We start from the raw sequence: 25,326 nt of genomic DNA, 5'->3' as shown, positions 1-25,326 counted from the left end.
CAAACCAGTCATATTTAAAGATTATCCAAATATTTGGTGCTTGAAAATGAGTGCAGAGTGAGAGGTCTCTACATAAAAATGTGAAAATGAAGCTCTGGGTGTCAACCTGAACGGAAATCAGCAGAGTAGTGATTTAGCGACATCTTACGTTTAAAGCCTGCATCCACCGAGTCCTGCGATTATCCCGTGGTGATAAATAGAGATTTGTTATTGTGTAAGATGTGTAACAAAAGAAACCTTTCTTCATGCAAAAGTGCCTCATATTTCCTGTTTTTTGTTTATTTCTAATAAATATAACCGTCTCTAACTTGATATTACTACTACTATCTGTTCATACGGTTCACTCATGCAGGAGAAAATGCATGCAACTCCCAGGTCCTGCATCCAGATGCAGTTTATGCAGTTTCGGTAAATGTCTTATGTATGACTGTAATGGAGTTTCTGTGCACTAAAGTTATTTATTTTCCATGCATGCCGCCTCAAGTTACAGCTAAGAGCCATGTTACGCAAATGCATGCAGTATATGCATTGCTTAAACTCCGTCTTCTTCTTTTAAGTCATGCAAAATGGAAACAGCTTCAGCAGTGAGTGGGATAATCGGTAGGCTGCTGCTGCTGCCTTTCACAATTGTTCTTAGTCATAACAGCAAGCCAACCTGTTTGCAGAGGCAGATGATGGGCGTGAACAAACACAGAAACACGTACTGTCTGCGGGCTAAGAAAACTTTGAAGAGGAGGAAGAGAGGAGGAGCAGGCGGTGTGCTGATGTTCAGCAGGTTCCTGTGAGGTTTCTCGCTTTCTCTTCACTGTGAACTTGTTACTCCTCTCGCCTGGCGGGTTGACAAACGAGGTGACAATGGCCGACGAAGAGGAGGGGGATACCTACCGGGAGATGAAGCTTTTTCCACAGCTTTGGCCCCGCCACAGGTGCCGCTCTCAGAGTGATACCTCCGGATTTCGAGCTAGAGTTTTGTTCAAGCTCCGGGGAGCCCGCTCAGGTAGGAGAGACCTCTCACGAGTGGGCCAAGAAAAAAAATAATAATAAGGAAGTTGGAGACAGAGGTGCTTAATAAGCACAAAATAGGCTTCATCTAGCTTTCTTTAATCAACAGTTAAGGTTATGCAAGTTATAGCAGTTACGTCTTTCTAGACAACATCTCCAAATTGCTTCCTTTGACTTCCTGTTCTCCTACCCCAAAATAGTTGTCTTATCTCTTCCTCTCACATTTTGGGCTGAATTTAAAAAAAAAAAAAAAAAGAGCAAATAAAGAAGCCAGTTTTTGTTTGTTTGTTTTGTTTTATACTTAATTCTGCTTTCTTGTTCATACATTTAATGTTCATAGAACACAATAATTACAGTAGTGTCTCACTGCTCTCTTGTGACACACCTGTAATTCATCACCATATAGTGGGTACACCTATTTTTTCCCCCTCAAAGTTACACAATAAATTGCATGGAGATCGTCTTTGTCAAGTCAGGGTGTGACACATAATTAAATTCACCAGTAACTGAAGTTAGAAAGTGTGCAGTATCAGTATAATAACAATGGCGGTTATTTCTTTGGGTATTAGATATCGAAAGGTCTCAGATGTAAAATGTAAAACCAATACTTGGGGAGAGGGTGTTAAAATGATGCAGTGTGAGACCTCATTCACTGTGTTAACCATGTGTCCTAAATGTCACTGTCAGGGTTTTGCTGCCTGAAGCCCGTGGCTTGCAGGCCTATATACTGCTTTAGTGGTTTGAACCACTTCCTATCAGCCATCTACACTGTTTTAACTTGGAGCCGTGCTGTTTGACCAATTCACATGCCTCCCTCTGCTCTGACATAGTTTGCAGACATAACATTTATTAATTCACTGTCTTTTGGTGAGGACTTTTTTTTTTTTCTCCTTAAATTGGATCAATTTATTATAGCATAAAAATAACATTTGCGTTAATAGTTAAGAGTTACATTGCTTGTCTACAGTTGCCACAGGAAGTGTCCTGTGTTTACCGTTAGGCTGTAATTACAGGAAATGATTGTGGAGTGGAGCCGTTAGGAAAATAGATGCCCAAAGTTATTTATGTCTCCTGCCAGTTTGCATTTTGAACTTCACCAATTGGGTCGATGCAAGATTATTAAATATTTCTTATAAATGCCCTTACATATGTAATCTTCAGTCAAATCTGTTAAACATATGTAAGGTTCCAAACCACCGGTTTAGACTATATAATGACTGTAATGTGTACAAAACACACTATATTGTAAACTGAACGATTTGTAGCAACAGGGGGCGCTATTTCACCTTTCCTAACAATGGTCCTTAAAAACAGCACACATCAGCTCAAACGTATTACGTCACCCAGGTGTGGACTGATGGTGGGAGGCTGGGTTTATTTTGACTGAGATGATGTGAGATTAGAAATAGTGTAGTACACATCGCAAATGACGCAGACCATATCTGTCATTTTAAAGAATCATATTTTTTTCTTTTCTCTTTTTTGACTAGAAGGGATGAAGCTGATCGAGGTTCTGAGAAATTTCCCTTCCCAATGTAAAATTGCTCCAGTGGGGAATATTAGCACGATTAATGGCAGAAGGGAGGGATGTTCTTTTCATGCTAAGTATGGTTTGTTTACAAAATATATGAGAATAAAAAGGAAATGCCGCCCACGTACTTTAGAACATGCAAGGCAACAGGAAGCATAATCGAATGATAAAACAAAATAGGCTCTTTTAAGTAAAAGTGAACTCTCTAAGCAATCCATCCCCTTTAAAAATGTATTTGTGCCACAGGTGAGGAGTGTTAAAGAAAGACACTGAGATAAGAAACCACAGTCTTGTGAGATATTATGTGGCTAAAATGTAACCAGAGCAAAATCAAGCCCCATAGTTTTTGAGTAAAGTGGGTCTGAATAAAGACTGACAAAAGATTCTGTTTAATTTTTGGTGTAATTTTCTATCACTTCCTGAATGTGCATAAAAATAACAAAGCATGTACACCAATGCACTTCATGGCTCTTAGGTTATATGTGGATAATGCGCATGCTAAGATGGCCTTTGATGTACTTTGTAAATAATATGTTGTCCTCCAGATGGGTACTGTTTCGCTGTCCTAATTAGAGAGGAATAAAGTAGAGGAGGAGATAAAATGGTACAAGAGGCCGGAAAATAGAGGAGAAAGATAGAAGGAAAGGCCAAGAACAAAAAGTACATATTAAGACAAAGAAGAGCAACAGTGAACAAACAGACCAAAGAGTGGAAAGCAAGTGAGACATTTGAATGCAGACAAGGGAACATTGTGAAATCAGTGAAGAGCAGAGAGGAGGCAGAAAGGGATGCAAGGACTGGATGATTAAGGAGGAGGAGAGGACCAAAGCAAAGAAGACAACAGAGGAGTGTCAGCTTTCTGGTAGCTTGGCTTCTTGCGGGTACTTGCCTCGAAATTACATTGATTACAGACCCTTTTAGCCTGCGATAACTGCTTGTTAAAATGTACTGAAATGCAGTGAGCTGCCCTTCCCCCTTCACTGCCCACACATCTTTAGCTACCGATGTGGCTTCTGCAACAGCCACTGACATACCCAAAAAAAGTTATGGTTTTGGTTTTTGTAGTAAATAAAAACACCATCTGTAACCATGTTGCAGTGTTCACTTATTATAACCACATTTGGCTTTTCCTTCTCCAAAGTCTCAAATGGAATTGGAAATTACTAAATCATTAATTTTTAATAGATTTTGTTGAGAGCTCAATTTCTAAATTCTGGAGATAGACAAATCAGAGAGAGGAGTTTTGGTTTAATATTTGCTGTGTCAATTGAAAGCTTCTAAAAAGAAAATATTTTAATGTGAAATGTATTGTTTTTTATTCCAATTACAACGGATAGATGTAGCGACATCATGAAATGTGTGCCAAGTGATGGGGCAGCTGTGGCAGTGATGGGAAGGAATCTGTCTGTAACCAAATGTAGACCACAGTTTAGGATCTATTGACTTATTTGACTATGGCTGTTATGTAGCAAAATACAACCACCTTGTTTCAGCTACATTTATGATGATATATGTTTTTTACATAATACCATCACATTTGAATTTATCAATGACCCTGCTGTGAGGCAGTAATTCCACCCCTAAAAACAACATGTCAGCAAGCTCTCAAAGGGTCATTATGATTATACCTGTTTTGAGCAAAGCAAGACATTAGGTAATGGTTAACTCTGGTTTCTGACGTCAAAGTTTAAAAATATTGAAAACCTAGCCTACAGCTTTGGAACCAGGCTTTAGATATCAGTGGCAGATTTTTAAGAACAAACTTATATCTTTTATAACTTAAGATGCCTTGTGACACATTTTCAACAAGCCCACAGGCAACCCTAGGTGTGACACCCAGTTCAAGCAGTCAAACAGCATTTGTTTAAATTTGTTCAGAAAAGTCACATACTCCCATATACTCCCATACCAAGGATTGCAATGAATGTTAATCTTGGAATAAAATAATTGGAGAAAGTTTTTTTTTTAATTTAAAAACGTCACATTAGCTAACATGCTAGCAGAAGAGAGGCTAGTTGTAATGCCTTTATGCAAGCTCTCCATAGAAGCCAGTACAGAGAATGGATCTACAGAATATACTATTTTAACTAACAGTCATTGCTTTTAACAGTATCAACAACAGTATCAATCGCTGACGTTTGGCCCACCCTCTTTTAGTAATAATTTAAAACCAAATCACCAAGCTTGCCTAATCCCTGATCAACTTGGGTTTGTGTTTAAATCTAACCAAACCTTGACTGCAGCGGTGTCAGATGCGCAACTTATTTCATTTTCAGTAGTGAAGTGTGAGTAAGCCATACGTTCGGTAAACTCTCCTATGTGTTGTTCTGCAGGGACGTTCCAAACGCACTTCATCAGAACCTGTTGGCCTGCTGTTGCTGCATTTTAAATGACCTCGTGGTTATACCAGCAGATAACAAAAAGCAACTCCAAATCCAATAATTATTCTGGATCAGCTCTGTTGTCTTGGTTTTTTAATACACTCCCTGGAATCTTCATGAACACTCTTTGAATGCTAGCTCTAAGAAACTGATTTTCTTTCCTTTTTAATAATCACACTCAGCCTTGGTAAGTTTTTGGATGGACTTTATGTGTTGCTCTCACATTAAACTGTGAGAAAAGAGAATAAGACTGCATCTCTTTTTGATTATCTTGTTAGATACTGGCACTTTTATGCTTTTTTAATCTATTCGCTGCTTTTCCGTGTGATCATGCGTGTGCCTGTGTGGGTGGGTGTTACTGGAGTTGATGAGCCAGTTTCTGTTCTTCTCGCTTATTGGGAGCCCTTTCATTGGACTGAATCAAAAGTCAAAGTCTCACTTTCTCTGTTTCTTACTCCCCCTCCATCTGTCTAACAGTAACTCTGTGCAGTTACTTAATAAGCCTTTAACTTTATTAATATATGTTGAAACGCTTCGGCTGCAAATGAGCAGGATGATTACTCTGCACAGCCTCTAATAATGCTGTTTACATACAGCAAGTGTGTGTTTAAGCGTGAAGTGGGAATTACATAATCACTCTATGTGTTAATTAAAAAATCCAGTGGAAGAGAGACACTAGTGACAAAAATTACAGGTATAAGATAAATTATATGTATGTATAAAAATATCAATTGAGAACAGGATTAAATAATAATAAGAGAGTCAAATAGAATAATACAGGAAAGCACTGACAGTTGACACGTAGCACTAATGTTTGTGTGTGGACACCATATTTGTTCTCACTCTAGTTTACTTACATTGTTTACACTGGCTACACACACACACACACACACACACACACACACACACACACACACATGCACGCACGCATATCTATTATTCTTAGTCCATCAGCACATTTTATCATGTTCTGACACATTTTTTCTTTCCACAGATTGAACTTTAATGTGAAATAGATATGCTTTATAATAAACAGGAAATTAAAAATCACCTGTGCTTAGTAGACGTACACAGCCAACATAAATATGCAGCAGATATCTAAAAGAGACATGCAATAATCCTAACTTTTGCTGATATAAAGCTTATTTAATTATTTAGTGTGTGTGTGTTTGTGTGTGTGTGTAAAAGTGAGAGAGGGAGAGACAAAGAGAGAGGAAATAACCATCTATCTGGCTCTTAGTATCACAGAAAGCGATAAGGAAAGGACCCAAGCAGACTTGGCTGATGAGAAACTTGAACATTAACAAAGTCCCAAAAGGCACAAAAGGAACCAAAGTGGCATGATGAGCACAGAGACAGAGCACACTGGGGAGCATAACAGATGAACTAGCAGACAGAGGAGGAACACAGGGCTATATATAAACACGGAGCACTAATTGGGGGAGCAGGCACAACGCTATAGGAAACAATTAACAGCAGGTAAAAACAGTCAGGGAAAAAGAGAACTAACCTTCAAAGTAAAACAGGAAATAGCCAAAGGACACTAACACAGAATTTAATAGAAACATTTAATAAGAAGTCAGGAACAAATGCACACAGAGGGAGGCATAAACATGGACACTAGGGAGACTACTACTACTAATAATGATAATAATCTAGATTAAACAAAACTTAGACTCCTCAGTGGAATACAGTAAATGCACGAAACAAAGATGAAGAAATGTTGAATTTAGATTTAGAATCAAGAACACATAATGAAAAATGTGAGGCGCTAGAACAAGAGTGAAAACAACAAAACCACTCAAAAACCTTGGAACCAGACCAGAGGCCATGGCACTTCATGTTTCTTGCACTTTTTATTCTACCTGCCCTCACTTGAATCTCTCTCAGTGTGTGTGAGTATGTTTGTTAATTTTTTAGAGATATAGTTCTCACAAATCTTATGTTTATATTCTTGTCGTTGGGCCACAGTCTTCAGCTGTCTTCTTAATTAAGCAGCAGTATGTAATAAGCCACAAACGGGGTTAAAACGGGGAGAAAAAAAGGCCACTAGACAGCTGCAGTTTACGTCCATGTCTTTTCAGACTCAGTGTGTGTACTTAATACTTAGTAGTGAATTAAATTAAAAGGTGGACAGTAAAAATTCAGTATCTGAAAACTTTGTGAAATATGTCCACATCTGTCTTTCCATTCCTCCGTTATAGTGTGGAATTTTTTTTTTCCATTTTTAAGGGGATTATAACGGTGTGTCATGGTCACGGTCCCTGTTCATTTAACTGAAATCCATTCTTGGGTTTCTGGTTTTCATATTTTCCTAATGTCTCCTAGTGTGTTTCCTGGTTTTTGTCTACCTCTGTTTATGTGTCTGTTTGTTTTCTTGTTTTTAATCATTCTCACTTCCTGTTTTATTTTGGTAAAGAGTGTTTTGTGCATCTCTGATGTTTTTGCTTCCTTTTTGATTTCTCATTAGTTTCACCTATGCCCTAAGCCCTGTGTGTTTGGACTCCTCTTTCCCCTTTCAGGTTTCATATGTGAGTTCAGTTGTGACTCTCGTGTATTAACGTTTTGCTTTAGGCTTTACTGTATGATTTCTTGAGTTATGGCCATGGTGGTTAAGCTGGTATGAGGAAGTGTTTTTTCTTATTGTTTTTTTTTTTGTTTTTACAAGTAGGACATGAGGTGTGCTTGAACTATGCAATTTGTGGCTTTTATGATGCTTTATATCACTGCATTTGAGACACATTTATATACACAGTACATTACCTTTTGTTTATTTTTCTTTTGTTTCCCTTTCAATTCAACCATTTATTATATTAACTGCTCATTCAATTCAGAGTCACAAGCATTGGAGCCTATCCAAGCTGATATTGAGTATGAGGTGGGGTACACACTGGCAGTTCATCATCATGAAGCTAAAACAGAGAGACTGACAACCACACACTTACAACTAGGGCTGGGTATCGTCACTGATTTCTAGAATCGATTCGTTTCCGATTCACAAGGTCCCGAATCGATTCGATCCACGATTCGATTCAATTCGATTCAATTCAATTTGAATCTGGGAAATTTTGACAGTCAGAAATATTATAATTCCGATCAGTACATTTACATATTTTTGTATCTATAAAAAGGAAGCTGACACAGCAAGACTTTATCAAAGGTGTGAGCGTCACAGCAGATGCCTTTGTGTCAAAGTAGCTGAAGATAAAACAGAAAAACATGAAGGTGGTTTTCCTGGCCTGGGATTTTATAAAAATATTCTGCAGTACATCAAAAACGAAAGAAAACCATTAATCAATATATGAACGTTACCTCTGACGTTACAGCGGTTTTATTAGAGACACGGCTAAGCGTTTTGCATTTTGCATAATTTTAAAAAGTTTAAATTTGTTCAGTATTGAACGGCAGAAATTAGGTTTTCTTTTCGGAAGTATGTAAAACGAAAAAAAACAAAACAGCGGGACAGCGCTGTAAACAACAGTAGACTTGTGCTTAACAAGCAAGCGAATAATGCAGAAAACAGATTTTTAGACGGGAAACTGTTCTTGAAGTACAGAGAGAGAGAGAGCTGTGCATGAAGTGTGATTTTATCGTGGTGGAACCAAAACAGTAAAAGTCAGAGTGATTTCATGACGATGTTTATGTGAAGCGTAGTTTGGATCTTCTTTTGCTGCTGGTTCGGTCAATATTGTTTGGACAGAGATAAAACTAACAGCTTTAGAATCAGCGCAAAAAGGGCGTGAACACAAAGCGCGGACCTGCCGAAACATCAGAATCAGCGAGCTGTCGGCTTTCAGCCCCGACCGTGACCGTGCAGTTGTTGTGCCAAAAAGTGATTGTCTGCCAGAAAGTGATTGCCGTCCACGGGAGCCCGCGCAGCCGATTAAAGTTGCAGCGCCCGTCGGGTGAAAAAGGCGACATCTCACTGATTCTGATCCGCGGGTCCGCGCTGTGTGTTTACGTCCTTGTGCAGAATCCGTGTACCTGCTCTCATTTCCTATCTTAGCATATATATTCTTAGTATTTACCTATTTCTACCCGTGTCCTACATGCTATGACACTGCCATTCTACCTGCACAGCTTGCAAGAGATTGGACCATCTGGTGCCATCTTTTCTGTTTTTACTTTAATCTTAGTTTGGTGGTTGTTGAAATTTTGTGAGGTTTCACCTGAGATTCTGGCATTTCGGGCAAAATAAATTTATATTAAAAAATCGATTCAGGATTTTAATGAATCGATTTCACGTTATCCAAGCCAGAATCGATTTTAATCCTACTTTAATCCTACCCCTACTTACAACTTACAATCACCAGGAAATTCATTTTCCCAAGGGGCCACGTAAAAAATTTGGGACTGTTGTGGAGGACTGCACCCATTTGGTGAATCCAATTTTGCTTAATATCAATTAAGCAGAACTGAGTTTAGTTTATTCTGCTTAATACTAACTAATTTTATCTTTTATAAACTTATAGGTGCCCTCCAAAACAACCCCAGTTTCTTATGTGACCCCTTAAGAAAATTAACTGCCCACCCCTGAGTTCAGCTCTTGCAGTTCATGTCTTTGAACTGCAGGAGGAACCTAGAGAAAACCCATGCAGGTATTCAGTACATATCAGTTTGATTTACTGGCATGAAAGTTTAGGTAAGCAACTGCCATTTGCATTAGCAATTTCAACAAACAGTATACAACAGTAAAAATGCATTAGATAGATTATTAGGACTGGCGTGAATGAATTCTATGTAGTTTTTCTACTATGCGAGTGTGTGTTTGAATGATTGCATCTGCTGTGCCATATTTTTCTTCTGCTTCTTCTTTTTCTTCCTTCCCCTTTGCGTCACTGTGAGATTTTAGTCCATGGGGATGGGGTAGAGTTAAAAAAAAATAGATGAGCATGGAGCCAGACTGGGTAGCCGTAAGAAGAAGGAAAAAACTTCTCTGGTAGGTTGATGGAGATAAACGCAGGATGAGAGGCAGATTGGGAGAGAGAACGAGGATCTGAGATGGAAACAAACATTAACTTTTAATGGTCTTTATTGGAGCGAAGGGATGCAGATGGGAGGGAGGAAGGGAGGAGGAGCAAGTGAGTAGCAGACAGTGTAGAGAGACTGAGAGAGAGAGGCAGGGAGGGTAATACAGGAACAGAGAGAGAGAGAGAAAGAATAGGAAAAGCAGGCAGACGGTGAGAAAGAGGGAGGGGGAGCTGGCAAGGGGGAGGGCGGGAGGCAGAGAGGCTGTGTGTCTGGAAGAGGCAAGGATCAACTCAAACTGCTGATAATATTCCCTGGGTCAAGTCATGGAACATGACGGTAAGTTTCCTCCTTATATAATAAGCTGTACTTCCTTGTATATCTTTCTATTTGTAAATGATCCAGTGTCTCTCTGACTTTGTGTGTCTGTGCACCAGTAGCAGAAGCTACTGGGTCTTCACCTAACATGCTGTCCTTTGCTTTGGTTGTCACCTGTTAGCCTAGGATTGCTTTACATGTTAAGTGTAGGCATAGGCTGTAAATCCTGGGTGAGTATCACCTGAGTTATGAAACACTCTGGTTAAACTGCTCATGTTTAGCCTGACGAAAGAAATGAGCACACAGTGGGGGAAATAAATGGGGGGTCATATAGCACTTTAATGTCCCCATTATTAAAGCCTTTAATTATTTTGCAACTTTTGTATGAGAGTCTGACTTTCTTCAGGCTCGAGCAGTTTTTCTAGTAGCGCTTTGCATTGTTTCATTATTTAAAATATATATGCAGCGCATACCAGTGACAACACCCAGTCATGCAGTATATGCATGAAAACTTCAGACTCAAGCATCTGTTTGGAATATTAATAAGATACTATTGTTATGGAGTGTTGTAGAAGACTAAATGACATTAAGGGTTTCCATATCTTCACTTAACTATACCTCTAGTGTCCTGGTAGGTTCAGATTTGTTGATGACAGAAAGAGTTTTTGGCAGTGCTCACGAAGCACCGATCGTTGTGTACTTAATGTAAAAAGAAATGATTGCTTTTGAAGTCTGTTCACAGTTGCATTATAGCATTAGAGTTTCTCATATGACTGAGTGAAGACTGCATCTAATGGCTGTAACTTTGTTATAAATATTTCTATAGAGAATAGAAAACTTATTAAGGATAATAATTCCTAATGTGCTTGGCTGGAAGCCATCTTGGGTGTGCTAGCCAACATGAAAATGGTAAGTCTGTACATTGGTTGGTGTCACACACAACAGGAGGGGGCAGGCAGGCTATATCAGTCCCATGTTATCTAATGTAGTTTAATTACTGTTTGCTGAGGTTGTCATAACATATCACAGTGTTTAATAGCCAAAGCCCCTGCTGTCATGCGTCAATAAGGCAAGCCAGAAATTTTGAACAAAGACGATTGTTGCTGTCCTAGGTAAGCTTTACAATAAACTGCTTTAACCATTCCTTTGATTGTGTGATTTTGCCTTCACTGGCAGACTTGTGCTGAGACCCAAATGAGTATACACAATATTATTGCTGCGATGAATCTGTAAAACAGTGTTTTGCAAGGCAAAGCAGCATCTGCGTGTGTGCGTGCATTCATATGCATATGTTTGCACAGACCATAGTTGGTCATAGTGCTACTGTGTGGATATATTTCCTCTGCCCACTCTTGAATGCATGTGTTTTAGAGAAAACACAAGGTCAGTCTGCAGATTTGCACACGCTTGTATAACATGAGTCATTTACTACTGCATCTGCAGTCTGCACTATATGGATGCAGGTTAGACTCCTACGGACTGTTGATAACACATCAACCTCTGCACTCAGCTGCTAAAGTTGTGATGACCTTTCTGAGGGGGGAAAACCACATACACTGAACTTCAGTTATGCCACAAATGCCACTGTGTTTGTTTGTGTTTCTCTCTCAAACATGAATATTTAAATTACAGAGGAGACTTGACCTGGTAAAACAGCATAGTTTCAGACTGACAGATTGACGTACTTGTTTGACTGGTACACCAGATAAATCAGTACAACTCACTTACGTTTTTAAAGAGAATGATCCTTATGTCACTCTATTGAGCCACTAAGATATCATCATAGGGGAGAAGATGTTTTATTATTTATTCTGTATTTTAAACCTAAACTGTTTTATGGTATCTAACCTTTTTAAATAACCCATTAGCAAAACAGCTCTTACTGTCAGTAAGAGCTAGCAGGACAATGGCCAAAGGATCATCATCAAGCAGTGAGTCTACTCTAAAACAAACCATGTTTCGCCTTCAAAAGAGAAGCAATGTCCTGACTAACAGCCACACAACACAACTGAGCAAACATGACTGACGTGCTTGGGACAGCTGTTTTTGTAATTAACAGCAGCTCTTGGGTAAATCTAGCCTTATATAGTTAGACTATTGTGTCCTCTTAAGCCTTCACATCACACACTTTTAAAACAGTCGTGCCATTGCCATTTTCTCTTATGTGCAGTTGCTCTTACATTTTCCTGTCACGGTGGCCATTATTTTCTGGTTATTATTAAAGACCCCACAGGACATTAATGGTCTTTCCTTCAGCTCTTTTGGTCCTCATCTGTGCCTCTTTCTCAGCCTTTCTCTCTCTCTTTCACCTCTCTCAAGCTCACGTTCGCTTAAGCTCTCTGGCAGCCTGTCTGGCAGGATGTCAACTATTGATTTATACAGGCAACATTTTAGCAGTGATGGCGGCTTATGGGTTGTGCCAAACAGAATACAACAAACAAGAGATCAGATTTCAGACAAGCTTGCTGGCAGATGGAAAGAGGGATGACAGTAGCCTTTACTGTATTGTTGCATTATAATATTGTACAGTTAATATTACCAGTGAAAAACGCTTTTATTAGGTACGTAAGAGGGTGGAGAGAATAGACAAACTTGTGTTTATAAGACTGGATATTAGTTAGATTCAGATACTGTATAGAGACTTACATCTTTTGTGTAGAGATGAGATGATCATGAGCAGAACTACACTTGTCCAATATTAAACTATGATTTTTTTTATTATCAGCAGGAAAACCTATAAAACTGGAAATTCTTACTCAGTACTTAGTGGTGATGTACTGTAAAAACCTAATGAAAGAAGAAGTAAGTTTGAAGTAAAAGTTCACTAAAGGCCTCCCCCCACCGACACTAAAACTGTAACCACACTTGGTGCTGACCAAAAAGTTGGCATATTGACGGAATCAAAATGTGTTACAGTGCAATGGAAACAGTCTTAATGGGTAAATGCTGACATACACGAAACACGTGACTCAAAAGTCCAGCTTCCGCTGCACCAAACTGATGAGGCAAAGGCTTTCTCAAGTTATTACATGAAACAAACACAATTACCAAGTTTCTTCTTAACCACTTCTTCTACTTTGTTTTCAATATTGATGTATTAGAGAGAACTGTTTTCCATCATTTGAGGTTTGACTGGCACTTATTCAATCAACAATGAGATCTTATCACACTGTCAGTTTCTGTAATGTTTTAATGATCCATTTGGAAAATAAGTGTGCCCAACCCTTAATATTGTTATACAGCAGAGAGGCAAAGTATTTGTTCAATAATTAAGACGATCTTTCATGTTTTTTCTGGAAATTTTGTAAAAAAAAAATTCTAATTATGCATGAAAATCTGGCTAAAGTAATATGATGTATGAGAAAATGATTTAAGGTGGTTTAATACCGCAAAATTTCCTAATCTATGCAAAAAATGCTGTTTTACTGAATTCTACTGAATATTATCAAACCTGGCAACGATGAATAAGATACTGTGAATGTTGCTGATCATACATATTTGACAGACACTATTTTAAATCAATGAAACTCCACAGAACTACAGAGATTGACTAGTTTTACATCGAGACCATTTAAAATAAGTTCCTCTCTTCTCAGCTTAGTTTGCTTGTATAACAGAGCCTGTTCCTTGCTGAGTCACACCTGACTGTTATGACAGTTTGCAGTCTGAATCATGATCCTGGTTCAGACAAGTCCCGTCACTGACTCTTAAAAAGGTTAGTTAGTTCATAACACAGAAAATCCATTAGGCGAACTTCACATAGACCTCCTTAAACCGGTTGTGCTGTGCATGTAAAGGACAACCACATATACAGAGTTATGAAAGCGCAAAATAATATTTGGTTAAGACAATTTTCTTAGACTGTGCTCTGGGGAAAAAAAAAAAAACTTCGTTAAATAAATAAATGAAGGGGAGGGGAGAAAGGCTCTGAAAAGAAGCACTTAAACAATTATTATCTCTTGTTCTGCTGAGGCTACTACTTAATATTTGATGACTCTCTTCCTTTCCTCTGGCCCCTCGCCCCCTTCACCTCTCTTCTCTCTCCTTTTGCTGTTCCGGTCAAAGAAATGGTCAGACTCCCTCTGTTAATCTCAGTTATTTAGTGTCAGGGCAAGCAGAGTCCATTTCCTGAGGTGTTACCTTGAGAGATTCATTCTCATACTCAAAGCTGAGTACTCTTGATTTCAAATAAATCCCTAAAAATCTTGCACAGATTTACAGCACAAGTATTCATTTCATCTAGTCAAAATCTTGCGTCTGATAATTCATCTGTTTTTCAGGTAGTTTACGTGTGAAACGTGGTGATGCTGCTCTTATGGCATGTTTTGGTCATTTCACTGCTCAGTTCAGTTCATTTTACGTAGTGCCAAATCACAGCAAGGCCCTTTATATTGTAAAATAAAGGCCTTACTATAATAGAGAGAAAACACCAACAATTAGACAAATCTCCAATGAGTAAGCGATTGGCAACAGTGGGAAGGAAAAACTCCCTTTTAACAGGAAGAAACCACCAGGAGAACCAGAGGGACAGCCATCTGACATAAGCGGTTGGGGTTAGGAGAGGGAGACAGGACAAAAGGCACACTGTGGAGGAGAGCAAGAGATTGATAATAACTAATGATTAAATGCAAAGTGGTGTATGAATAGAGAGTGAAAAGAGTTCAATGAGGAAGAAGCGCTCAGTGTGTCATGGGAAGCCCCCAGGAGACGAGGCCTATGGCAGAATAACTACGGGTGACAAACGGAACAGTATGTACGCAGGCGTTTATAGGATGCTCAGATTCAGCCAGCTGTTTGGAAAGTTACAAGAATTCAGTCTGATTGAGATCTGGTTACTGACACTTTGACTTGTTAGTGATACTTGCATAAAACCAAACATTAAAGCAAAGAAACCCCACACGTAAAGCTGAAGAACTGAAAGTGGCAGCACTGAAGGCCTAGCATTAACAGAAAAATTACAAATATAGCCACCGGGCCAGAGAAGTGAAGCCAGTGCAGAGGTGCCTCGCAATCCTTTGAAATAGAGTCACTAAAAAAATCACTGTTTTCATGAAACACTAAATCAATATAATGTAAAAAAAAAAAAAAAATCAATATAATCTCATTGTCTGAACTCACTCCTTCAGTGAACTTGTGATCCTTTTGAAATGAATCCCATCAGTAAGTGTGTATTAAACTGCAAAGAAAGGTATATACTTCGAATCAGGTTTCCAGTGTCACCAGCTCCACCTTATCCAAATACAGTCACTTCTGACTCCAGAATTCAAGTGCAAATGGTAGTCAATAAACCAGCTGGTGTGACATCAGGATGAGGGCATCTCTATTGGAAACATACAAAATGTCTGCTATTGTCAGCTGATATTTGTCTGTCTGGCTCTAGAGGCAACACAAGCTCTACTCTTGTGTCATCATGGTGTCTTAATTGTGCTTAGATGGTTTCAGGCAGGGTCAAGACTCTGTGCATCAATATAAATGATACCCAAGTAGAGTGTGTGCGTGCGTGCGTGTGTATGTGTGTGTGTTTTAAGGCAGATGGGCAGTGAATGATAAAGCTCATGAAATTCAAAAATGAAAATTGTCCTGCACTGAGAACAGAGCCACCCATTTGAAAGTGTAGAATTAAAAATAACTATACATAAAAATGCAGAAAGGCATAGATTAAAATATAAAATCCCACCATACATGCTAACATTAATCTATGTAACCTTGTATGTAACCATAAAACCAAGCACATACAATGAACTCAGTAGTCAATGTTTAAAATGACATCATCTTTATCCTTTTAGACCTCTCATGTCTTTCTGTTGGGATGAGCTGAAATCAAGCTTGTTTCAGATAAGGTTTCATTCTCTTCAAATCTTTTTCGGCTCAGTTTTCATTCTTTTTTAGCTAATTAGCTAATGCATGTCTGACTCTGATCCACTTTGGACAGAGTCCATATATGTGCGTCTCTGTGCATTATTTCAGTTATTCTGAATCTATGTGGATGGCTTCACTGGTGGAGCATAGAGCCTCTGTGGGTGGATGACCAAAGGGAAAATACTAAGTTTAATGAATATGATTTATCTATGGAAAAAAAGTTACCTCATGCTATTGTGCTGACATTTAACTAAAATGCAATACGGATCTTTTTCACTGTTAATAATTAATTTTAAAAAATGTGGTGTAGGCAAAAACATAAGAATCATTGGATTATGGGAACTGAAGGAACCAGTGAAAATACCCTCTGAGACTGAATGTTGTGCTGTCTTGTCTGGAAATCAGTGTGTGTGTGTGTGTGTGTGTGTGTGTGTGTGCTGGGTCACTATAGTGGCCTATTCATCTCAGTGGTATTATCTCTGTCCTTTAACACGTGTAAATGTGCTCCAAATTCAGTATGTGTTGCGGGTACATTGTGTAAATGACATTACCTCCCAGTAAGTGCTAACATAGTCATATTCTGCTGTTAACCTCTCTAAGTACTTCCATTCTCATTCTCAGTTTTTATCCTCCCACCTCTTTACCGACTTCCTTCCTGTTCAATTATCCATTTCCATCTCATTCACTAATGACAGCTCCATAACTGTGTGGTTGACTTGGCAGCTCCAAAGCTAAATGTATATTGAATGGTAACATTGCATGCTACTAGCACAAAAGCAATTGAAATGGGTCATTTGTTAATATGGTGAATCAAACAAATGTCACATAATCTTTAGACTTGATGGCATCTGTGTCACCTTAAGAACCGAGTCAGAGTTAGGTTGAAATAAGCCACAATGAAAGGGCAGGTAATTGGGTTTTATTGAATCAGAGCAGACAAGAAGTGGTGAGTGAGTCTGCATCCACACACACACACACACACACACACACACACACACACACACACACACACAAAATCCATACACTGCTTCATTTTTGTACCAAAACTTCCAAAATTAGTTTTTTTTAAAGGTCACTGTTGGCTTTATTTCTCATTCTGCCACAATCCTTAAGAAGAATGTTCTCTGTGCTGTGGCTGCTTAAATGCCTGGACTGCATGTGGCTTCCTGATGTTTAATGACTTATGGGGAAAGGGGATCAGGGAGCAAGGGCAGCACTGCCACATAGAAACAGAATTATGAATGGAACAAGAACAACTTTGTGACAAATCATCTCCCAGTTAACCTGAAGTCAGTTTGCTTATGCTTACTTTGCTTAACACTAGATGGCACTCTTGGCCCAAATGGAAAGTCATTTCGTGTCCAGATCAGGCAAGTTTAATTTGCTCATGCTGCTGCTGTGTGTGTCTGTGTGTGTTTGTGTGTGTAGAGAGTGGGAGGAAGCGTGTGTACTAATGGCTTATTTCTGTCAAGCCGTGTTCTGCAAGGTCTCAACTGACACTGTGTTGACAGTAATGATGGCCAAAGCTCTCTTTCTCTTGCGCTTTCTCTTCTATAAACACAAACACACACACACACACACACACACACACACAAAGACAGACACACACAGTCACACATACACACACACACACACACACACACACACACATGTTAGTTGACTCTCGTGTTGAGAGTCAGTGGCAGGAGTGTTTGACTCAGTTTGCCACAGTTGTCACTGAGCAGTGATGTGTGCTCTTGTGTCTAATATTAAACAGATATTACTTGTGTGTGTGCTGCAAGTAGAGCACCTAATGACAACACTTGACTGACTTTGCGCTCTTTTGAATGACTCACTGCTGGGTTGGTTCAAGATTCACAACTGTCATCTTCCTTTTTAATAATAAATTGCCTGCAGGGTAAAGCCTACTGCTTTTCCTCTGGAGCTGGACTGTAAGCTCATTTATTTATTAATTATAGACTGTAAGCTAAATATATTGTCATTTCCCAAGCCTGGTTCCCTAGATAGGCTCTCAGATGATTAATTTTCATGCTAGATGGTACTATTGGGCTGCTGGAATGTCAATAAAATAATATTTAAAGAGTGTGACTATAAAATCCAATGTGAGTGGATTTGTTGCTAAGGAGGATCTTAAATTTTATATAAAAACAACTGATATGCAATGCCACACAGGTTTTAAATGATATCACTTACTGTGCAGTAAGTACACTACATATCATATTAGCAATGCAGCATCTTATTATTGCCATTATCATCATTTTTTTTGTTTCTTGTTATATATTTTTTAATATCGGGTAATATTATAAAATACCCATCACAAGTTCCAGATCCACTACTTAAAATCCACAGGCACATCCAGTAGCAAGAAAATCTGTCATAACTCTTTGGAATTACCTGGTTTTCTACATTAATTGGATCATGAAAGTTGATCCTTGAGTAACTAACACACACAAAAACACATATTTATAGAGCACACTCATTTGAGGTCAAAAGATAATTTAACCCTTGGATTTAATACCTGCTTCAGCCTCCTTTGTAATCTCAAACCTCAGGCTTCAGAGGAACCTGCAGGTCAGAGATGGACAATGTTCACAGGGGGAATTTCGGACCATTTTGTACTTACAGGACTCCTTCAGTGGAATCAAATTTCAGGATGTGAAAGGCTCTAATGAGGTCATGCCACCACATCACCCATTTATGGGAAGTACTCTAGGTTGAAATAAATTGGATTTAATATTAAAGGTAAATGTCCTGCTCCAACACACAACTTATTGTGCACACCCAGACATAATTTTGCATGATACCTGCATGCTCCATTTATTAGTTAGACTCCAGCTTTTCTCACCCCTGAATCTAATTGCTTTCTGTTGCTGTCATTAGCTTAGCATTAGCTGGAGACTTATTCCAGCCTGCTGAATTCACAGATGGAGAAACAAGTTAAAATATATATTTATATTCAAATACACAACATACACAAACGTACTGGACCTCCTACACATTATACCGTACACCTATTCAGCTCAGCTTATTGGACTAAGAAAGTGTAATGGTTTTCCGTGATTGTTTGTCCATGGAAACCTATGCCATGAAGCTCCTGGTGCAGTTTTTGTGCTCATGTTAATGCCAAGGGAGGTTTGGAACGCTACAGTTATTGAGTCAGCAGTGTTGGCAACTTTTACGCACAATGCGTCTCAGCTCTCGGTAATCCCACTGTGTACCTTTGCATGGTATGCCAATCCGTGGTTGAATTGCTGTGGTTCCGAAACACTTTCACTTTGATAAAGTAACACTTACAGCTGATTGTGGAATAGCTAGGATGGAAGAAATCTCACAAATGGACTTGTTGTAACAGTAGAATCCTAGCTCAAATTCAGGGAGCTCTTTAAAACTGTCTTCTTCCACAAATGTCTGAAAAACAGACCAAGGGCTGAACATACAGAAATTGTGAAATTGCATCCAGGAACTTGTTAGGCAACAGTGCTAACCACCATGCCACCGTGCTGCACAATTATAATTTCGATACTAAATAAAATCGTCATTAAAAACTTTATTTTGTGTTTACTGGCGTTATTTTTTCTCTAATATTAAAATTTGTTTGATGATCTGAAACATGTAAGTGTGACAAGGATACATGTGTGATAATACTGCAAATGACTGCGTAATGTGGCAAAAAAAAGAAGACAATACACAAAAGTTAGATACAATAGCTACAATATGAACTTTAACAAAAGCTACGTAGTGCACTAAGGCTACAGTATTTGCTTGTGAAAATAGTTTAGTAGAAGTATATAAAGTAAATTATGCAGGATAGTTTAGTCACATTCACCTCCACGTTTCACTGGAGCGCAGTTCTAGGTTAATTCCATCATTTCGTGGTCCTGGCCAATGTAAACCAGCGGCTGACGGTGTCGGACCCCTTCGCCCTTTGACCTCAGCAGCGTCCCTAATCTGCATAGAGGAATGAGAGGCATTTTTCAGCCGCTCACAGGAGGAGGAGGAGGGGAGGAGGAAGAGGTGGTGGAAGGAGGGGAAGTTACGACGTAGTAGAGACCCAGTGAGTGAGAGAGTGAACCAAGTTTCCAGCGACTGAGCCATCACGGCGTAAAAACTTCTTTTTTTGAAATGAACTCGCTTGGCGGCGGCGGACGGGGTTTATGCGGAGATAGAGAGCCGTGATAGCGGGTTCGGGGGCCCGGTCCGGCCCGGTGCTCAAGCTGAATATGGGTCAGACCGCCGTGTCTGCCGTGTCTCAGACTGCAAGCGGTGAGTGTGTGTGTGTGTGTGTGTGTGTGTGTGTGTACATGTGGTGATGTGTGTGTGTGTATACGTGCAGCGTGCAGTCTCCCTTCCTCTTGTCTCTCTCTCACACACAATCCGCTATCTTTATTCAGGAAGTCTTCTCGTTTTTGTTTTCGTTCTTTCACATTTCTGTCGCATAACTTCGACACAGTTCAAACAAAGCGCTGCGCTAAATACCATCAACGCCAGTGGAAGTTTGCTAAATAGATGTGTGTTCATTTTATTCTTGCATCATTTTACACCGTGTGTGTGTGTGCGTGTGTGTGTAGGGGGTTTCTAAATTTATCGCTGGCTCTGCCACCCAACTGTTGTAAAGAAGAAGAAAAACTAGTGAAACAGCCTGTCTTAAAACAGGATGCAGTGTTGTATAACCCAAGAGCTGTTTAAAAGGCTGGCTTGTTGTAACTAGGTAATGAAGACTTTATGTATTTAGCAGCCAACTTGACATTGGTCCAGATGATCGGAAGGAGCAAAGATTAGACTTGTAACCATTTTCCCCCTACAGCAGACCCCAGATCGAGATGACTATCCTACAGTAAATACAGTCACGAAGCTGTTGAGCGGCACTCAGTGACTCAACAAGTAGGCCTGGTCATCTTTATGAAGAGCTAGCAGGAAATGCAATTTTACAGATTACAGATTTTAATTGTGCATAAATAAGAGGTGCTGGAGTTATGAGCTGGGTTTAAACCGATTATTATTTAAATTATGGATTAATGTAACTGTTTACTGAGTTAATTATCTCCTTAGTGAAGACTTCTTCAGATTTCTTTCTAGTTTTTTAGGTGCACCATGCTAGTACTGGATTTGACCGCCTTTTGCATTTACAGCTACCTTAAGTCTTTGTAGCATAAATTCAGCGAGGTGCTGGAAACATATCTTTGGTGCATATTGACATGACAGCATCATGCAGTCATCATGAAGATTTGTCAGTGATGTGGATCTCCTGTTTCACTGTTTCCCAAGACCTCAGTTGGGTTGAGATCTGGTGACTGTGGAGGCCATTTGACAGTGTCATTGTCATGTGCAAGAAATCCTGCTAGAAGCAGCCTTCAGAAGATGCTTACACTTTGGTTTAAAGGGATGTACATGGTCAGCAACTATATTCAGGTAGGCTGTGGCGTTTAAATGGCGCTCAGAGACCCAAAGTGTGGACTGACATTATACCACACACTATTAGACCTCTATCACTAGCCTGAACTATTAATACAAGACAGGCTGTATCCATGCTTTCAACGTTTTTAAGTTCTAACCCTGCAATCAGAATCAAAACTTCTTCAGACCAGTTAATGTGTGTCCGATCTTCTCTTGGTGAGCTTGTGCAAACTGAAGCCTCATTTTTCTGTTCTTAGCTGGTAAGAGTGGCACCCAGTGTGGTTTTGTGCTGCTGTAGCCCATTTGCTGCACGGTTACATATGTTGTACTTTTAGAGATGCTCTTTTAGATACTTGAAGTTAAAACAAGTGGTCATTTGGGTTATTTTTGCCTTCCTGTCAGCTCAAAGTGGTCTGAGGGGCAACACCAAAGGCCCTGAAAAAGTGAAATTATCATTATCAAGTGAAATTATCATTTCAAACTAGGAATCATGCAGATTTTGAAGATTATGAAGCTGGAAATTGGCATAATTGGTCCTAATAGAAAGAAAAGGAAAAAATACTCTTAAATGACACAGTCTAACCATCAAGTGTTTATCAGCTTTATAATGACATTGACGCCTATTATGATCTACAGATTGAACAAAAAGAGTAGTTTGTGTTCTTTCATCTGCGAACCAACTGCAACACTGATTGTTCATCGGTTAATCTGTTGGAGTTCTTTGTGTATCTAATTCCCAGAGTCATTTTAATCAGCTTTTTTTCATAAGCAACACTGGCAAATACTGAACCCAAATGCTTTGATTTTAAAATCAAAGCCTTTTTTTTTTTTCCATCTGGAGCCCTTGGTCAGTTCGTTGAGCCATAAAGGTAGGCACTTCACATTCAATCACACTTTTTATGGGAAGGCTTAAAGGCAGTGAGGTAGAGGATGAGACACATGACTCTGGATGAAAACAAAACTAAATCTGTTTTATGGCTCTGTCAGCATTTAAACTAAAACTCAGACTTAACTGTAATGCACTTTAGTCAAGGAACCTGCTGGCTATAATAATGATCTATACGTCCTGCATGGTTACATTACGACTTCATAATATTGTGGTGTGCTTTAAATGCCAAATCTACTGCTCTAAGAGCACAAGTGGAATTCTTTCACTCAAGGTCTTATTGAAAGATCATTAACATACTGAGATCTCTGAGCTTCTCTACAGAAGTTAAAACATGGTCAGTTTCCTGTTTGACTGCTTTTTGCTCTGTTACTCCAGACTTAGCCTGAGCTTTGAAGTCGTGCAAGTATCATGAGTTGAGCTCTATAATGCCTCTCCAGCCTTTGCTGGAGAAAGATTTGGAAGAAATGACCCAAGTGTTAAAACGGCAGCGCCGCCCCTCCCTCCACTCTTGTCCAGCACCTCTTGTTGCCTTGTCTTCTTCTCTTCCTTTCCCTGTTCCTTCTTTCTTTAATCCCACATTTTCTCATGCCCCACCTCAGTGTCCCTTTTTCCACTGTTTTTCCCCTCTTTCATCTTTTCTTCTTCCCTTTGTTTCTTTTTGCCTCTTTCTCCCCCTCCATCCCTCTTCCTCTGTTTGTGACGCTTGCTTCTTCCCTCCCCGGTGACTTGCAGTGAAGGAAGGAAGCCTCTCCCTTTTCCCTCCTCCTTAACACATGTTCAGGCAATAACGTCTGAAAAGAGGTTGCTGGCTCTGTCACAGTACATCTCTTTTACCCTTAAATATTATATCAGGCGATACATATAAAACTTTGCCGTTTGTCAAGGCAACTGGCAACTGAAGTCTCTTTTATTTGGTCGTCTGCTGTCTCTGAAGTTGTGTTTCTAATTATCCCACCCAGCTGCAAAATATCCAAGTCCTGACTCACCCATTTTGCTTGACATTGCATTTCAACTGTTTCAGTGTAAAATTCAGTGTGGAACAATGGAGTCGAGTCAGCACCTGTAATGTGTAACAAAGTCCCAGAATCAAACTGAGATTTAGAGGAGGTATACAGTTTAATTTAAAGAGATCAAATACAGCACTGTTTTAAAGCAACTGTCAGTTACAACAAATACTGTCAGCATAAAATATATTACTGTTAAACAGCAGATTGATGAACTGAAGATCTTAATTCCTCTGATTTGGTTTCCTAAAACCTGATTTTGTTGATTTATGATGGTGTATATTTTTCTTAATAGATACAATAGATCAAGGCCTGACAAAATTGATTTAAAAAAAAAAGGGTTTTTTAGTTGAAAAGAAGTCAACATGTTTAAAGCTGTTATCTGTTAGTACCTTGTTGACAGTGTTCGACCTATTGGCAAATAAGATTGGCAGTAGCTGGTGTTTATCTGTTTGTGTAATGTAATGAACAGCTAAAACGTTTGCTGTGTTTGATGTAGCAGTTGTTGAGCATTCGTCTTGCACATACAGTAAACTAACATCGTCTGCTTCAATTTATTATATTTGTCACCGTTATATTTGACTATGTAGACGTGTCAGTGGGCTTGAACAGGGATGGGACAACTGTGGTGTTCACCACAAAGAGGAACAAGCGCAAAATAAACAATCAAACATTTAAAAAGTAGCAAAAGAAGAACATACAGTGGGTGCAGTGGAGAGTTTTCATGTTGTTTCATATATTGTTTTAATTTTACCCAGTGTCACTTCACAATAAAGAAGTGTTTTTTAGATATATATTGTGTCTTCTGGGGCATAAGCTAATAAAAGCAGCACTAACACAAGCGAAAGAGTCCCAAAGACTGGTTATTCCAACTATTTTTAATTCTGCCTCCCCAGTTTACAGTATACAGTATAGTATACATTGCTAGTCCCTTAATGTGCCGTCACAGTGTTCACAAACCTAGAAACTCTCAAACTGAGCTGAAATGAGACAAATACAAATAAATGAGATCGTCCTCTTCTTTTAGCTCTTTTCTTTAGAAGTTACCAGATTAGCTCACTGGCAGATTATCAGCTTTCATTTCGCACGCAAGCTAGCAACTTCTTCTGTCATACTAACACTGTATGTCCTCCTTCACTACACCCATGACTCTTCTGTGGTTTTCCTCTTTTCTGTCTGCATGGCAGCTCCATATTCAACAGACTTTGTCCAGTATCCCTTCCCTGCACGTGTCAGGTCCATCTTGTCTACAGACAGCTCAAGCTTGACTGTCTCTCTGATATACTAGTTTCTAATCATTTCCCTCTTAGCCACTCCCAGTACAAGTCTTAGCATTTTCAACTCCGCTAGGTCCAGCTCCACCTCTAGCGCCACCTCTGTCTTTTTGTTAGTGCCATCTAACCAGAACAGTGCACCCTTAGGACTGGTTCCTATACATTTTGAATCCCAGTGAAAACATAAAATAATCAACCATCATGCAATCTCTCACTAAAGAACAAACAACAACCCTGCTGTTGCAGCTACAGGTTCAATTACTGTGGAGAAATTGTTAAAGTAGCTAATATCAACAGAATATTCACTATTTTCTGTTCCACCACAATGAAGCTACAGTAAATCCCCAAGTTTCTTTTTCTTTAAATGTCGATAAGAGTCGTATACATAAAGATGGAAATCAAGAGTTATTTAACGGTTGCCCGCCTCCAAGCATCAGCCTCTGGTCAGTTGTTTGGAGGACAGAATGACTGGAATTTCTGCAGAGTGAGGTGAGAACAATAAATTAACTGTAGGTGTAATTTTCTCGGAAAAGACGACGTATTGTTGTACTTGTGAGATCTCTGCCGTTGAACACATTCAGTGTAAGTGTAAGCACCTCATGCATGTGTCACAACAATGCAGGCTTTAGATTTCCTGCATTGCTACACGACACAGCATGAATCTCAAATCTTCCCCTTTCCTTATGATAATTACATAACTGTAAAA

The 25,326-nt window shown here is 39.2% G+C and overlaps 1 protein-coding gene across 4 annotated transcripts in view; it reads left to right on the top strand.

Moving 5' to 3' along the window:
- Positions 1 to 739: 739 nt before the first annotated feature.
- The window catches only part of phactr2 (phosphatase and actin regulator 2), a 45,953-nt gene continuing 21,366 nt past the window's right edge, over positions 740 to 25,326 (top strand). Inside the window, exon 1 of one of the 4 annotated variants that reach the window (XM_019366630.2) lies at positions 740 to 997. In XM_019366630.2, the coding sequence (XP_019222175.1) occupies positions 856 to 997 (142 nt within the window). In that variant the 5' untranslated portion in view covers positions 740 to 855. Of the gene's footprint in view, positions 998 to 10,109; positions 10,222 to 20,114; positions 20,323 to 25,326 lie in introns of those variants that run through there. The other 3 variants (XM_019366631.2, XM_005474304.4, XM_005474303.4) reach the window with 3 other exon arrangements.

The sequence above is a fragment of the Oreochromis niloticus genome, linkage group LG13, assembly GCF_001858045.2.
Source record: "Oreochromis niloticus isolate F11D_XX linkage group LG13, O_niloticus_UMD_NMBU, whole genome shotgun sequence".
Taxonomy (NCBI): Eukaryota; Metazoa; Chordata; class Actinopteri; order Cichliformes; family Cichlidae; genus Oreochromis; species Oreochromis niloticus.
This window is presented reverse-complemented; position numbering and strand designations above follow the sequence as displayed.